Source organism: Diabrotica undecimpunctata, chromosome 7, assembly GCF_040954645.1.
Source record: "Diabrotica undecimpunctata isolate CICGRU chromosome 7, icDiaUnde3, whole genome shotgun sequence".
Lineage (NCBI taxonomy): Eukaryota > Metazoa > Arthropoda > Insecta > Coleoptera > Chrysomelidae > Diabrotica > Diabrotica undecimpunctata.
In genome coordinates, this window is record NC_092809.1 from 79,700,287 (window position 1) to 79,718,465 (window position 18,179).

The 18,179-nt window shown below is 31.7% G+C and overlaps 1 protein-coding gene across 8 annotated transcripts in view; it reads right to left on the reverse strand.

The window, feature by feature from the left end:
• LOC140445522 (ATP-binding cassette sub-family C member 4-like) overlaps positions 1 to 18,179 on the reverse strand; it is a 152,226-nt gene that overhangs the window by 33,834 nt on the left and 100,213 nt on the right. For 7 of the 8 annotated variants that reach the window (XM_072537614.1, XM_072537608.1, XM_072537606.1 and 4 more), the window contains 4 exons: positions 4,847 to 5,302; positions 3,538 to 3,711; positions 2,821 to 3,017; positions 1,428 to 1,899 (listed from right to left, as the gene is read on the reverse strand). In XM_072537614.1, the coding sequence (XP_072393715.1) occupies positions 1,428 to 1,899; positions 2,821 to 3,017; positions 3,538 to 3,711; positions 4,847 to 5,302 (1,299 nt within the window). The remainder of the gene's footprint in view (positions 1 to 1,427; positions 1,900 to 2,820; positions 3,018 to 3,537; positions 3,712 to 4,846; positions 5,303 to 18,179) is intronic. The other variant, XM_072537613.1, reaches the window with a different exon arrangement.

The following is an 18,179-nucleotide window of genomic DNA, read 5'->3' on the forward strand; positions in this document are numbered from 1 at the left end:
GAAAGTATACTGATGTAGAGAAAGGGTCATCTAATAACGATATTAAAAAAGGAGACCGAAGGATATCAGTAACTACAGAGGAATCATGTTACTGAACACCACATATAAAATATTGTTAAGCATATTGGGAAATAGATAAATTACCGAAAATACACTAGGGTAATATCCGCCAGGCTTCAGAAAAAGAAAATCAACTATAGATGCCAACACAGCTGATTGAAAAGTGATATGAACGTGATATAAATTTTCACTTACTATTTATAGACTTCTAGCAATCTTTCGACTCTATAAATAGACTCGGAACACTTAATAAAAATGCAAACCTGATTAGATTTATTTATCAAAATTTCCTTCACACTAAATAATAATCAATAGTCCTTAATACAATTTAAAAAATTAGAATTTTTAATCTTTAGGCGAAACTTCAATATTTCCTGTTGGTAAAATGATTAAAATTCAGGTTATGTACTTTACAAACATTATAAAAATAATTTTTTCTCTTATAGACGAGAGCACAAAAAAATCACAAATATTTAATTTTAATTAAAAAATAATTATTTTCATCAAAAAAGAAATGAGCACGCCGCTGTTCTGGTAAACATACCTTGAGCGGAGATCTTTAGGACACCCGATTATATAGGGAGAATACGGGACTGCTTAGTCTATATATTATACGTCATTGGTTCTGGAACATTGAAAAAGTATAAATACTCGGTGATTTGGATTCAAGGAGGACAGTTACTATAAAGTCAATATAAAGTCAGTCAGTTAGTAAGTAGTCAGTATGAAGTCAGTATGAAGTCATTAAGTCAGTCAGAATTAGGAAGAAAGTATAAATTATGCAATAATCAGTGATTTAATATTAAAATTAGATAGTATTGGAAAGTATATTAGAAGAATATTGGTTGAAGATTAGAAGAAATTAAAATTATAATAGTTATATGGTGATTGGATATTGGTGTATTAAAAAAAAGAATAAATATAAATGCTATTTTATAATATAAATGCACAACCAAATATATGGTAAATGCGAGGAAGACATGGGCCGGGAGGACCATTTGGCTTCAGAAACGGTCTAGGAACCCAAGAGGCATTGTTTAGTTTCATTTTATTATTATTCATTTTCCCGACACTTTTGTGTCGGGATCAGCAAAAAAACTTTTACTTAAGCATAATCTTCTCCTACTAAACTCAGAATACAACGTTATATCGCGAAAGAAGGAGCACAGGTAAAATAACATCCTGTATCAGAAATTTCCGAGAGTGGTACCATAAGTTATCCATTAATCTATTTCGAATTTCAGTAAACAAAATTAATGTAGCCACTATGATCGCCAAAGTTCGATAATCGAATACAGTACTAGAAGAAGAAGTTCATTTGTGTTACAACTGTCATATACAGATTTTTTATTATAGAAACCACTTACCTGCACTGATTCCAACAGTACTCTGGGTAATATTTCATCTATGGATCCCATATCCTTTGAGAATCGATTAAGAATCCTCCCACTTGCGTTGGTGTCAAAAAACCTTATAGGTGCTCTTAATAACGTACTAAACATCTTCGAGTGTATATTAACGGAAGCTATCATACAAACTTTAACGAACATCATTGATCTGAATAAGGTCAAAATTACAACTCCTACTATCAAAAATCCATAAAAACTCATGGCATAGCTTGTTTTAAGCAAATGATACACGTTATTCTTTATATGAACATAATCGAAAATGCCATCACTTATAACATAATATGGTTCTTCTACTTTGTATACATAATTCGTCGTTACATTCGAGCTGATATTAAACGGATTAGCTTCATACAGAATAGGTTTATCTGAAGTTGTAAGATCAGTTTCTAAAGCAATCGAACTGCTATGTCTGATTTCTTCTTGATTTGTCCTATAATCCAGAAAATATTGTTAGAAATAATTATGATATAAAAATGGTAAACAAAAAACATTTGTCTTATTTAGATAAAAACTTTTTATCTAAATAAGACAAACATCTATCCACATGGATCATGGTGTTTATACATATACGATACAAATTTTGTAAGAACAAGTAACACTAGGAAGGGAGACGAAGTAGATAAGTTTTATTCTAAACTAGAAATTTTGTTATATTGGTAACATGAATTTCACGATAAATTACATCAAAATAGCATGACAAATACAACACGTTCTAATTTTTCGTCTAGCACAGGTATTGCTTGGAAATATTCTGTCTTGCATATCTCTTGTATGCATGAAAACTGCATAATGTAAAGTCTACTTTACATATATTTCATCAGAGGAAAGATATTTCATAGGAGGTGATTTTGATGCACACGTGTGTCAATCCAAGAGAGCAATACATGGAGGGCTAGGCTTTAGAACTAGAAATGATGCTGAAGACGATATGCAGAATTAGCAGTGGATATGGCGATTATTAATATATTTTTTTCGAAAAAGAGAATGCAAATACAAGTGGACAAAATCAGTCTAAAATATTCTGTTTTATGACATGACAAGAAAAGAAGATATACGTAAATGTAAGCATTGCAAGATAATAATGAACTAACAACATGAGTTGCTTTTGTTTAATGTTAAAGTAGAAAGGGAAAGAAGCAGTTCTATTCAAGACAGCAATTGTAAAAAACAAGAGCAGCAACATGAAAGGATAGTTCAGGATAGCCTCCAAGTACTTAACACTAATAAACTGACATTCGTAATAGACCAGACGACATTTATAAGAAGCTACTTATCTTCTTGAATGATATATCACATTATGATGCTTAAAACCTATTATAAATACTATAATTTCTGTACAACGAAGTCTTACCAAAAAGCCACCCATAAATCAGTTGCAGAACAAATTGTTTGAGCAAGAACCAACATGCCGAAAACTACTATTAACAATCCAGTGCGTCTGGTTGCCCGAAAATATTCTTTCCACGCCGCATTCTGTTGATCATGTTCAATTTCTTCGTTGTTAAGATTATCTTCTTGAAAATATTCCAAGCTGTCTGATAAATCACTCTAGAAAATTATATTCACATAATTATATCAGTCTTCTAAAGATGTTTTACAGTTTAATGATAATGCAAAGTAATTATTTAGAATAAAATATTTTTTTACTAGTTTAAATAGTGTATGATTTAATAAATTTTATATTTGACAGTGGTTATGTAATATTTTGGTGAGACGTAGAGTGATGGATATGTTCAGACTTTTCTGTAAATTCTATTTTGGCAACGTCGGCAACGCTGCATGTGAGCTTCATCGTCGATGTTGAAGGACAACAGGTGGCCTGACGGTCTGACGCGGAACATTTTGTCGAGACTCCGTAAGTGGAGGACTTACATATTTTTATTACAATTTTGTCATGTTGGTTTGAGAAATAAAATTCAAATAAACAAGTTGGTTTTAATTACATTCATAGTGAAATCAATAGCGGGAAGAAATCCCCAAACAGGATACATCTAAAAAATCTTCTGAAAACTTTTTAACTGTAACTTAAAAAGAACATTATAATTTTAATTAAAAAGTATGTTCTTACTTTGGTAGACGCTACACTAGCCTTTCTTGATTTTGACACAGTATTTGTAAGATCTGATGATTCGATTATCTCTTCCTGTTTGTCGCCGGGCTCTACACTGTCCACTATTATTTTGGCAAAATCCAACTTGCTTCTCGATAACTGTTCGAAAGTTCCCACTGTTTCGATTTTACCCTTAAAAACATTACTTTATTAATTTGTTAGTCTAATCCTAATATTTAAACAACAGTTTCTATTGCCTTGATTTAGTTTTGATTTTTACACATATAATAAAATGTTTTTTAACATTACAATCTCACTCTTGTTGGTCTATTAACCTGCGAAGGGTTACAAACAAACAGTATATTAAAGATCAAAAAGAAGACGAGGAAAATTACTATGTTTCAATGGTTGAAGGAGCTAAAATCAGACTAAACAAAAGGGTTAAAGCTCTATAGACATAAATAACAATTAATCTACGGAAATAAAACCCTAAAGATTAATTACCAATCACATGACCTTCCAGGTTTGGTGATGAGGCGTAAAACCAAATCGATTCGTCATAAAAACCACCAATATCAATGAAATCTTGATCAAAAATGTTTAGAGTAATTAGAGCTTATGTTAAATCCAATGCAAAAACCAATTTATTTATGAAGGTAAATAATAAATTCAGAAAATCGAGTCTCGAACGTTATTACCTCGTTTAGGCGATATGCCTCTTCAAGGAAGGGTTTCCTTTTTTTGCAAAAGTTTTGGAGGATAGTGTAACGTAAGTAAAGGAGAGTAGCAGTAAGTTAATGTTACCCCTTTTTTTAAGAAGTTGAAAGCCTAAGCACGCTTCGAGGAGGAAGCACGTCCGCTGTCGCCAGATATATGATGAAAACGGCTCTTGGATCAGCATTTTTGGCTTGCAGCTTATATTATCTGCAATATTTAATGGGAGTTACTTCTCGGACCTCGTGATATTCATCAAAAAGTTGGTTGTCAGTCAAGTGTAGAAGTTTGGCTGAAGGGAATGAAACTTTTTTAGTGGGATTCCTGGTGAGTTTGTGTCCTTGGTGAGGACAAGGAGTTTTCGGGATCACTTTAGCTCGGTTGTTAAGGCTATTTATAGTGTGTAGTACGTATCTCTTAGAGATTAAACTTCAGTAGGGGCAAGTTACGTATACAATTTATGATAACTCATTTTTAAATATTTAAAATTTTCTTACCAAACTCAAACCTTCACACGCCCATAAAAGTTGTATAAAGTAAGTATACAGTTGTTAAATATCATTAAACAATTATTGATATAACAAGCAAATTGTGATTAAAATAGCTTTCTTACCTGATTAAGAACAACTATAAGGTTGGCCTTCTTCAAATACTGTAATTGATGTGTCACCAATATTCTCGTTTTTCCTCGTAAGTGCTTCACAATACATTGATTAAACAAATGTTTTCCAACATGTGTATCTACAGCTGATAGCGGATCATCCAACAAGTAAACATCAGCTTGCCTATAAATAGCTCTAGCAAGATTAATTCTCGCTCTTTGACCTCCGCTAAGTGAAACACCTCTTTCTCCAACCACAGTTTTGTCTCGCTCTGGAAATTGTTGAAAGTCTCGTTCTAATGCGCATACTTTGACGACTTTTTCGTACAATTGTTTGTCAAAAGATCTGCCGAAGAGAATGTTATTGCGTATTGTGGACTGGAAAAGCCAAGGTTCTTGGGAACAATATGATATTTCTCCTCCCATTTGAACCATTCCAGTTTTAATAGCTAGTTCTCCTAAAAGCAGCTATAAGAGTTTCATAATTAAACACGGGTATAAAAATAATGTTATGAAACAATAAATCACTGAAAACTTTTGTTTTCAATGTTAGGAAGTTTATTATAGAGGCCGTGCCAAAAGAACCGGGATGGACGACTATTTCGCAAAATTTACATTGGATAAAAAAACTTAAAAACACATGTTCAATATTTTTCCAAAATCTATCAAATAAGACAAAACATAACCTCCGATCCTCACTCCCTGGAAGTGGGGCTGGGGCAATTTTAAATTTTAAATAGAAACCCCAATTTTTTATGGCGGATTTTGATTCGTTATACAAAAATAAATAAGTTTTGTTCGAGACATTTTTTCGAATTGTTGGTAGATGGCGCTACAATCAGAAAAAAAACCAAATATTCTGATACCATAGGAAAATTATCGAAAACGGTCTAATGTCTCGAGAAATACACTGCCAAATGAAAAACTAAAAAACAAATGTGTAATATTTTCCAAATATCCATCGCATGACACCAAAAATACGACCCCCATCCCAACCCCGGGGGGCAACTTTAAAATTTTAATTATAAACCCCACTTTTTATTACAGATTGTGCAAAAAATTCGTAAATAACTGTATTCACTACCATAAAAATTCTGTACTACTTTTGTTGCAGTTACAGCGCCATATATCGCGAATCGAAAACAAATTCAGCATTTCTTTATTTTTTCACGAAAAATACAAATCTGCAATAAAAAATGGAGTTTTTCATTTAAGATTTTAAAGTTGGGGTAGAATAGAAATATGCTTTATTGAAATATGCTATATATCTTATTAAAAATTGTACAATTTTATGGACAAAACTTACATAAACTCAAAAAAAAACAATAACAATTAAAATTTACTAAAATTACATAAATGGTGAATATAAAAAAAAAGATAATAAAATATACAATCCATTGCAAAATTTAACTAAAGTGCATAATAAAACCTTCATGTGAAAAAAACTGCATGTGATACACAAATATATATATATATATATATATATATATATATATATAAAAGATTAAATCTTTTAGCGAAAGCTGCTATCGCTTTATTGAATTAAATGGCCAAATATAGGCCTAGGAAGACAAATTCGTTAAACTTCCCGTGCTCGAATCGGTATTAATAAAGTGTTGATCATTTCGACCTATCCCAGCCTCATTAGACACTTGGGCTGATACAAATTCAAACTCGGAAAGTCCAACGAATGTCTCCCAAATCTGTTGTAGTGAAGATTTGGGACTTTCCGAGTTTGAATTTGTATCAGCCCAAGTGTCTGATGAGGCTGGGTTAGGCCGAAATGATCATAACACTTTATTGATACCGATTCGAACACGGGAAGTTTAACGAATTTGTCTTCAAAGGCCATATATTTGACCATTTAATATACATATATATATATATATATATATATATATATATATATATATATATATATATATATATATATATATATATATATATATATATATATATCTACGGCATAAAGTGGACTCCGCCCATGTTAAAATTCAGGTTCAATTGAGCTCCGTGGTCAAGTGGATACCGATATACGGAGCTCACTTGACCATTCCATAATATTGGTTCTGTCGATTCATCAACATGTAGAGTTTAATAATTTATAAAAATTTTTTGGAGCCCGTAAATACCCCTGTATCATAAATGTATATCGTTTAGTTCACGTGTATATATTATAGGGGTCGTACAGATCTTCTTCAATGTATATTTGAACCATACGTTTATTGGTTTAAGTAAGCTCTGAGAGTTTGGCAACTGTGCGATTATACCGTATATTTTCAGCATATACCCTGAACGGTTCATATGGGCTCCTTATTTTTATCTACTGTTCGTAGACAGTGTAATCTAATACGCATTACACTGAGTAACAGAGGATATCTTATTACCTGGTATAACTACGTACTAAAAGGTAACTGGTTCTTTAAAAACAGGTATATAGATACAAAAGGATTTGGGCTTATTATTTAATGGAATATTCGCTTGCATAGGAAATTTTATTTTTTCTGCATTTTTAAAAATGTTGTTCTTTTATTTAATATAATTTTATTAGTTCAATGCCGAACTCGATGTTTTTTTTAATTACAGAAATTTCGTAATATATTTTGTTTACGTGAGTATGTCTTTGTACGTCTTATGTAAGCATCCGATTAATAAAACCTAATTTTATTTCATCCAATCTTCTGCGATATCTTTTATAAAGCTTTTTTATTATTTTAGTTCTGGTCTTATTTGTGTACTACATATGATATCTCGATGAACGGTTATCTAAAAATAAATATGGTTAAGAGCTACAATAGATATTTTTGTGTTAAAATTGGTAGTAGTGTGCACAAAAACAAAGAATGGTTAATTTGTCTAACAAGGTATATTCGGCGGCAGATGCAAATAGTGCAAGCGTCTATGTTTTAAGGGTGGAAGGATGTGCACCTCATTTTTAGCTGACAAGCTTGCGAACAATATTATTTCTGGTCCTCAATTTACCTTTTAGTTTTAAACAATAATCTGTGACTGACCCCGTTCGATACAAACTATTTTCAAGGAATTTATAGGGAGTCTACGTTCAACAATCATGACATTATTGGATGTTCAGTTTTGTGAAAGCGTCTATGTTAGCAAAATTGAAGGAGCACACACGAGCTTTTCAGGGGTTTTGGCTGAAAATTGATTCATAGTTTATTTTTATTGTGCAATAATAGGTGTATCGTCTATATAATAGAAGTCCTAGTATCTACCGGTATGGATCGTTCGTTTGTGTAAATGTTATACAGTGTAGGTGCCTTTATGCTACCCCAAGCGAGACCGTTCTTCATCTGCTATTCTTACCATTGAGTGATATAAAAAATATTCTCTTGTGTAGGCATAAGCAGACAATATAAGTGAGTTTGTTATCCAAGGGGATATCATATAGTTTTTGAAAAAATATTCTGTAAGTTAAGGTGTCGTAAGCGGCATTTAGATTGAAAAATACCACCACTGATACCCGATATTTTTCGTACCCATCTTTGATTTAGTATTTGTGATGTACATTACTTTGAATAGCTGACAAACTAAAAATTTCGGCTGATAGTTTTTGTGGTCGTTGGAGTTTTTGCCAGGTTTAAGCAAGGTAACAACTTTGGCTTGTCTCTAGACTTTGGGTATCTCCTAATTTGAATACAGTTATTCATCATCTGGATAAGCCATTGTAGTGTTTTTGGTCCAGATTTCGTAATAAGCTTTGTGCTCAGATCCTCAATGTCGGTATTTGTATTATTTTTCATTAAATATGTAGATGGTGGATCCAAGCTCAAAATCATTAACCTTCTACCACTGACGTGTTCTTTCTGAAACATAACTACGGATGTGGTGCCATGTGGACCCCATGTAATTTCTATTTGGTATTGCCAAAATTTTTTAAAAATATGACAAAATATGTTCAATATAATTTTTTTGATATATTTTACATTAGTGTATGCATTTTTTTTTATAATATTTTGCCAAATTGTTAGTTATTAAACATATTACAAATTACATGTCAAAATATCGTAAATAATGAAACGGTTTACTAAAAATGTTGTAATTTTTTTATTGTTTAAAATGTTTATAAAATAGTTATGGAAAATTAAAGATCAAATATACGAAATATGAAAAAACAAAATAAACCAAAAAAATAAACCCCCCATATAAAAAACTACAACACCCAAACTTTAGCAATTTTGGAATTCAGATAAAAAGTTACTTTGTACGTTCTTTACAAATATTAGCTCTACAGTTATCACACATAGATATCTTATAAACATCACATGAATTCTTAGTCTTTTTATCATTTTTTCGTGGACAGAGCCCACATCTTTTTCGTTTGTGGTTCATATCGAGATGCACGTTTTCATCAATCATCGGTTTGTTCAGTATTGTACTGATGTTCATTCTCAATTCTCTTGGAAGTCTTTGATTGATAATTCTTCTATTCAAATGTCGTTAAGCGAGTTGTTTGGCGAATAGCTTCACAAATACTGCCCGTAGTATGTTATTTGCTTCTGGATAGCTTTGGTTTAATATATATGAATTAACTCCTGCGATGTCGATGATGGAATAAAATACCGCCATAGGCCAACGCCTAGTACGTCTACTTGAACTATAATTTGCACATTTTTTTTTTCAAGGGCATCTACGCCCCTTTGGTTTCATTATAAAAGACAAGTCACCACTAGCTCCCTCACTATCATCTTCTACTACCGAATCTGTATCATGCTCAGTTTCAATGTCATTTAAAGAGCCACCTGACTCTTCCATATCGCTACCCTCACTTTCTACCTCGTCATGCCATGCTAACAGAGTTTCTTCACAGTTTTTATCACCGTAATGTAGTGTTTCGGATGAACCTGTCATTTTCGTAAATTTTTCACAAACACTGACGTGGTGCCAAAATGACCCCTTTCGAACTTTAGATATATTATAAACTAAATACCACGCTACTGAAAAACTCATCAATAAGTGAAGCGATCGACGTTACTGTAACTTGAAGGTACCTGCAAGTCACAAACCTATAACAACAAAAATAAAAAATTGCGCGTAATTTGAATTTAGTCGGGGGTCATGTGGGCACCACGTCCGTAGTAGAAGGTTAAAAGGTTCTCTTAGCTGACTGGTTTTGTTCTTTCTTAATTTGAGTTATTCTTTGCTTTTTTTTCGATAGAAATAGTATGTCTATATCTATAATGTGGTTTTCAGCGATCAGCTATATACCAAATACCCTAGGTTAGGCCCTATATGTGTTTCCTGTACTAGAAATTAGTCAGATTCGTGTTTAGCTCATATGTCTGATAAGTTTAAATAAAGTAAAGTTTCTTGATTTTTAGATATACCCTTAACAGTTATAGACATATGTTATTAGAATAGTTGGTCCTAAAAAGGACCAATTTGACAAAATCATATTAAAGGGGTGACTGAAGAATTAGCCGATTAATTAATTAATCATTACCCGGGGTATGCCCGATTGCGGTGGTCTTATTAGTACTTCAATCTTCCTAAAGGCTCGTTTTTTAAACCCCATAAGTAATGCGTAATCTTTTACTTTTTATTAAAAATTTAAATTTTACATGCCGTGTATTACTTTTTGAAGATATGTCGAATCAGATTTGTATAGTAATAATTTTAGGTTCTAAAGAACCTCTTTGTGGAAAATAAATAAGTTTGTGATATCTGTCACAACTCATATATAGATAATAAAAAAATAAACAGGTAAAATAAGTGTAAACAATCTTAACTACATACATCGGCGCCACTGTTCAGGTGATGGGTTTATCACAGATATCAAAGGTTACATTTTAATTCAATGTACTATTTACGTATCTTCAATATTAAAAAGTAGAAAAAGACATGTTTATGCTTTTATTTTTTTAAATCTATGCTATTTTCTTTCTAGAGTTTCGTCTTTTTTGAACGACCTGTGTTCTTTTTTCAATTGGGTACTTGTCCAAAGCTATGACAAATACTCTGTCCTCTGCTATTCTACATTAATATGACTGATTTATTTTATCTTTCTTGCAACTATTTTAATGGTTATCCTGTGTATCTTCTTCTTCTTCTACTTTTTCTTTTCATATAGACATAACTGTCTGTTTTTCAATGTGCCTCCAGTAAGTTGCCTTTCCATCGTTTTCGTGGTCGTCCTACTGATCGTCTTCCTATGGGTTAACCGTCTCTTGCCGTCTTTATTGTTTTATTTGTTGTCATTCGGCTTATATGATCGTTTCATTCTACTCTTCTATTTCTTAACCAGTTTTTGATGTTCTTCACCTTGCATCTACGTCGTATATCTGTACTTCTAGCTCTGTCCCATAGTGTCTTACCATCAATTTTTCTAAGTGTTTTCATCTCTGCTGTTTCATATCCTTTTTGTCCTCTCTGTGTCAGATCTTGTTTCTGCCGCGTATGTCATTATTGGTCTGATGACTGTTTTGTAAATTCTGCCTTTCGTTTCTGTTTCGATATTTTTATTTCTTCATAATGTTTCATTTATGCAGCCTGTGGCTCTGTTTGCTCTATTCACTGGGTCTTCCACTTTAGTTTCGAGCTTTCCGTAGCTAGATAATGTGATGCCTAGATATTTAAGCTCTAACCCTTGTTCTATTATATGACCTTCCAGCTCCAATTAACATCTTAGTAAATTTGCTGTTGTAACCATGCATTTTGTCTCTTTTGGGCAAATTAACATATTAAATTTTCTGGCGGTTATATGAAATTGGTACAGCATACGTTGTAAATCATTTTCACTTTAAAAGAGTAGTATTGCGTCGTCTGCACAGCAGATTATTTTAATTTGTTTTTCTTCCAGTTGTTATCCTTTTTTAGTTCTTATTTTTTATTATTTCATCCATAATCAGGTTGAATAATAGAGGACTCAGGTAATATTCCTGTCTTATTCCATTGTCACCTTCAATAGGGTCGGTTAGTTCTTCTTCTACTTTTACTTTTATTGTGTTGTTTTGGTATATATTTTCGATCGTTTTGATTTTTTCTAGAGGTATCTCTCTTGCGTACAATAAGGGGATAACGTTTTTTTAATTTGTGTATCTTCTGTATATCATTATTTCTTTTGTGTATTAAAAATTAAATTTTGGTTATTATTTCTTAAGATTCTCTTAACGGGTTTATTAATTGTCTTGTTTTATGTGTATCAAGATATGTGTGTCATGATAGATTGTAATGCATATTTCATTTAATGTAATTAAAGTGCTCTTTGCGTTTGCCTATTACTTTCTCACTTCCTTAGCGATAGGTCTTTTTTTCCTCATCAATAACCTTATCCTCGCTCGATACAGCTATTTTAATCCTCTATAGCCCCGTGTGTACTCAAGGTAACAAAGGAGTTTTTGATGCAGAAAACTTTTTTAAAACAATTTCCGACTCTAGTATGCACTCTGTTAATTTCATGCAATATTTGGTTATACATTTTAATACACTCTATGAACCTATGACGAAACCTATATGGAAATGTTTAACAGTATGTCAAATGGACATGACTGCCTTATTAGTTTGTATTTTCGATCGTGATTTATTGTTATAAATTGTGTACAATTTATATAAAAATACATACAGAGGCATTATATCAGCATTTAGATATTGATTACCGTTGACATTTGTTTATTTTATTGTGTTGTTTCAGTACTGTGATAAAAAACAGGTATGTTGCTTTGAATCCACACTTTACCATATTATTTTAAATTATTTCTTTAAGATGGATACAAAAACGTTCTACGGGAAAAGCAGTAAATATCCGAGGAATCCAAAGACTCTGACTTTGATAGTGATAATAAGAAAGTAATAATAAATTTTCCAGGTACCCAGATATTAATCGATCCAGAATCAAATAAAATGGAAAATGAAGACGATTTGTACGAAGCAAATTTAGACCAGGATACCAATTTAGATTTGGACTAAGATGAAGATGAGGGCGATACCGATAAAACTGAAAAACACACTGAACAAAATGTGCTCAAAAGGTCAAAAATGATCGTAAAAAACATTCAGTGGAAGAGTGGTTCTCTAACAGTATTTCCAATTCCAGAATGGAAAGGTAATTTACCAACATGCAAATTATTAGAACCGGAATCCCCTCTACATTATTTTAAAAAGATGATATCTACCAATATGCTGGAAAACATAGTAGAACAAAGTAATTTGTATGCACTGCAAAAGAATATAAATAAACCATTGAATATGACACTAGCAGAATTAAACCAATTTATTGGATCTGTTCTACTGATGTCAATATATGGCTTGCCAAGGACAAGATCATTTTGGCAGAAGGAAACACGTATTGCTCAAATAGTCGATACTATATCTAGGAATCGCTGGGAAGAAATAAAAACTAAAACGCATTTCAATAATAACGAAAATATGGTCAACAATAATGATAAGTTATACAAAATTAGACCATTCATCAACGGTCTATTTTAAAATTTTCAAAGTATTCCAATGAGTGAAAAATTGTGTATTGATGAACACATGATACCATTCAAAGAGGCACATTCTTTAAAACAATATATGAAGAACAAACCCAAAAAATGGGGATACAAGGCATTTGTTTTGTGTAATAGCAATGGTATTGTTTATAACTGGGAATTATATACAGGAACTGTTAAAGATCCCCTTCATTTACCTAATGTAGACACCAGCGGTAATGTAGTAATAAGATTGTGTGAGATAATCAAACCAAACAAATACTATAAAGTATATTTTGACAACTGGTTCAATGGCATTCAGTTGCAGATTGAAATGGAAAAACGTGGACTGCAATGTTTGGGAACTGTTCTTCCAAACAGATTGCCTTATTGCCATTTTTCTGATGACAAGAATATGAAGAAACAGGGCAGAGGTACTGTAGAAGAAAAGCACGCTACAGTAGATGGCATAAGACAAACAGCGTTAAAGTGGTACGATAATAAACCGGTTCATTTGCTTAGTACATTTGTTGGTTCTAAGCCTACTTCGTTAGTCAAGAGGTGGGATAAGAAACAAAAATCAAGAATTATTGTATGCTGTCCAAATTCAGTACAATTTTATAATAAATTTATTGGAGGTGTCGATCTTATGGATTCACTAATTGCTCTTTACCGAACAGACATAAGATCTAAAAAGTGGTATCTAAAAATATTTTTTCACCTTCTGGATTTAGCTGTTGTTAACAGCTAGTTGTTGCATCGTCGTGATTGCGATTACTTTGAAATTAAAAAGAAAAACCAGTACGCTACATAAGTCCCATTTATGTAGCGTACTGTTAGCAAGCAATGATCAGATCAAAAACAAAGGACGTCCCAGGCTCAGTGAAATTGAGAACGAAATTGTAAAAAAACAGAGGAGAGGATCTACTGCTATTGTACTACCAAAGGAAGTTAGGCTTGACCAAACCTTCCACTGGCCAGTAATTTCTGAAAAAAAGGAAAGATGCAAAAAACCAGGATGCTGTAATACTTCTAAAGTAATGTGCGATAAATGTAAAGTTGCTTTATGTTCTACAACTAACTACAAATATTTGTTTTTTTTAATGACATAATAAATAAGTATATAACTTAATTCGTTAGTTTTTGCTAAACACTCCCAAAACTCTCCCCAAACGAGATTTAAAAAATCTAAAAAATTACTAGTTGTTGTAAATGGATATTTGAGCACATATACAAATTAAAACATTTTATAAACAAACAAGTTTACAAAAAAGTCGGGCAATAGAGGGCTAAGATATTTATATTTCACTATATGCTCTATCATTTGGTTTTCATTTATAATTTGCACCTATGACGAAATTTATAATATCTAAGATCTGGTGCTTTCATATGAAACTGGAATAAAACACTTGTTAGATAATATTTATTCGTTTTGAGTACACTTTTCTTAGAACCTAGTATATAAAAAAATAAATATTTGTCTGTCAACAAATTTCTTTATAAAAGTACGAGGCACTATTCTCATGCTGTGAGCTTTGCTGCGCTGTTACTTTTATAACGCTTAAGCTATTTTTAATTTATTGTCAATATTTTTGAGGTGTGTTATCTTAAATGATCATTTTTAAGGTTAGTGCGTTTGATTAAATGAAATTGACATTAATTTGATAGTTTCCATTTTATTAGTGCTGATGGTATATGACTAGCATCTGTTGGTACTATATATCAATTTCAACATGTGGAAGTGAGAGCACTCTCTTGTTAGTAATTTCAGCGTAAATTTTGACGAAACCAGAAATAACCCATATTATTCTCCCCGTGTGATCTTAGTATTTCCGTTGAATAAATAGTATAGGGTATCCAATATCAATATCTAATGTTGATTTTTAAATGCACACTTTAGATACTCTGTTTTTGTTTACCTTATTTTTAGACCTTTTTGCTCAAGCGCCCATCTTCATTGTCTCAATCATTAATTCAATTATCTCTCCTCATCTCTTACTAACACCACATCGTTAGCATACATCAGGCACCAAGGGATATCTCCTTAACATGTTTTCGTTAATTTTTCCAACACTAATTAGAAGAGATAAGGGATTAGCACTGACCCCTGATGCAATACTATTCTCAAATGAAATTTATCAGTCTTACCCTCACTTGTTCTAACATTAGTTTTCCATTAATTGCCTTATGATAAAAATTGCATCCGTTGTTGATATGCCTTGCATGAATTTAAACTGATTTCCTAATATTTCTGTTTCTTCCTCTATCCTACTATCAATTATTCTCTCCCACAGTTTCATGGTGTGACAGAGTAGTTTTAGGGCTCTATAGTTTGTACAGAGTTTAACATCTACTTTGTTTTTGTATACAGGTACTAAAATGCTCTCAATTCATCCGGTATTCGCCTTACTTTCAAAATTCTATTAAATAGTCCTGTTAGCCAACTTGTTCCTGATTTTCCTAATGCTGATCATATATATCCAGGGATGCCATCAGGACCTATGCCTTTTCTTTTTCATCTTATGTAGCTCTTGAATTACTTCCGCGGTCGTCATTTTCGGCACCATTGCTATTACTGTCTCTGTTGCCTCTATAGATGCTTTCTCAAACTCTTAGTTCAATTGGTCGTTAAAGAACTCCTTGTAGCTATTTTTTAGATCCTTTCCTTGCATAAATAGTTTGATGTATTTATCTCGTATACATTTAATCTGATTAAAATCTTTGGTTTTCTTTGCTCCACTTTTAACAATTTTGTATATGTTTTTTTCTTAGTACTCAGTTCATTGTACAGCTTTTCATGCGCTGCTACCTTATATTGTGCTACCGCACATTTGCTTCCTCTTTATCTATTTGATACTTTTGATAATCTTATTCTGATATTTTTTCTTGTCCCTCCTTATATAATCTTCTCTTGTCTTTTATATTGTCTTAAACATCGTCTGACTATCTATATTTACCAATTTTTAAGTCAATTTTCTGAGATTTTTTCAAGTATTTTAGTTACACCCTCTTTAATAATTTTTGACACATTTCTCCAAATTTCATTATGACCTTTTTCCATATTCCAACACATTCTTTTTTTATTTCTGTTCTAAATTGAACTACTTTGTCGCTTGTTAACGTCAATTAATTGTTTTTGTGACTCTCCTCGATATTTTGGTTTTATTTCATATTTTACTTGTATATCTAGTACCAGCACTTTATGCTGTTGGCTTACAGTTTCACTAATTATTACTTTAGAGTCTTTACATAAGGGATTGGCTTACAATCCATATTTGGAATTGATTTTGTCTGCTTTTAAATTGGATAAGTTGGCTTTCTCTTTTCTAAAAGCATGTACTAACAGTGGACTAGGTATGGCCACTGTTAGTACATGCTACTGCTAATTCCAGCATATTATCTGCCATATTATTTGTTGCTAATAGCATTCTAATATTTCATCTATAGATTAAATCCGTATAACAAATAGATATTTTTCACTTTCTCGGAGTAATAATATTCTAACATACAAAATCCTATTAAATTGCCAAAACCTTCCTTGCATATTTTATTCACTTATAAGGGACAGCAGCAATATTAGTACCATAATAAGGGTATAGTCCTGGACTGGCTAATCGTTGGATAATAGGAAGCATGAGTGTAGCAGTTTTAATGTTTTCGGGACTGCTACCTGGTATGGGGGAGCAGAGATATCAGTACCAAGTTATTGCATATATGAATTGTTGCTTGAACTTTATTATTATTAAACAGCACTATATAAACAGCACTATATTCTATAACACAAGAAACACTGTTATAAAACAGTCGAATAATATACAGATTCTCAATTCAAATATTCAAAAAATTAAAGAACAGCTTACTAAAATAGAAATCGCCTATTTAAAATGCAATCCATTAATGGCCCAAAGTACCAAGAACTTCTAGCATATGGTAATGATATTGATCTCATAAGAAACTCTCTCCCGTCTGCGACATCTTCAACAAAGTGAAGAGAACACGAAAAATGTTTTACTTAAAATCAACAAAATGAAAAACAAATACAAGCGAATCAACAGAAGAGAGCAATTCAATCTAGATTGTGAATAAAACAAGTGATGTTTTTATCTAAGGGGACGTCATAGAATTGTTGGAGAAATTTTCTCTAATTTAATATGTCGTAAGCGGCATTTCGATTGACAAATACTACCCCTAATACCTGATATCTTTCGTACCCGTTGTTGATTTTTGCAACAACGGGTGCGTTATTACATACTTTATAAGTATTACGAATAAAAATAAATAAGCAAGAAGAATGTAAGTGTACTATATTTAAACCAAGTGACAGAAAAAAGAATATTATACATACATGTACTTCTAAATTAAAAATTATATGCCTGACAACGCAAGATACAAAAAACAATGATTTAACATTGAAAACAATGATAGCTTGCACAAGCGACAAAGTATTTAAAACGATAAGGCCGAACATATTATATGTAATTGTAATAGATATGTTGGCTAAAATTATACCATAAGACACCGAAATATTATATCTATGTGTTTATGTGTATCTAAAGTATAGTAGTATATTGAATTCCCTACATTAAAAAATCGAAATATTTAAATTAGACAGTAAAAAATTATAATTTTAAGATTGATTTATAAATTATTATAATTTAAATTTTACTGCTTGATGAAACAAATATTGTAAGTCATACACTATAGCAATCGAAACATCGGAAAGTACATTTATAATATAATAAATATTTCAGTGCCAATGTATTAAAAAAAATTCTAGTACATAAAAATGGACACTTGCCTATTCAAAGTTTATAATAGACACTAATTTCAGTTTATCTATAATTAAAGCAAGTAATATAAATTATAATTATTAAAATATTTAACTACATTAACCAAGTACGTATTTGTGAAATGTGTCG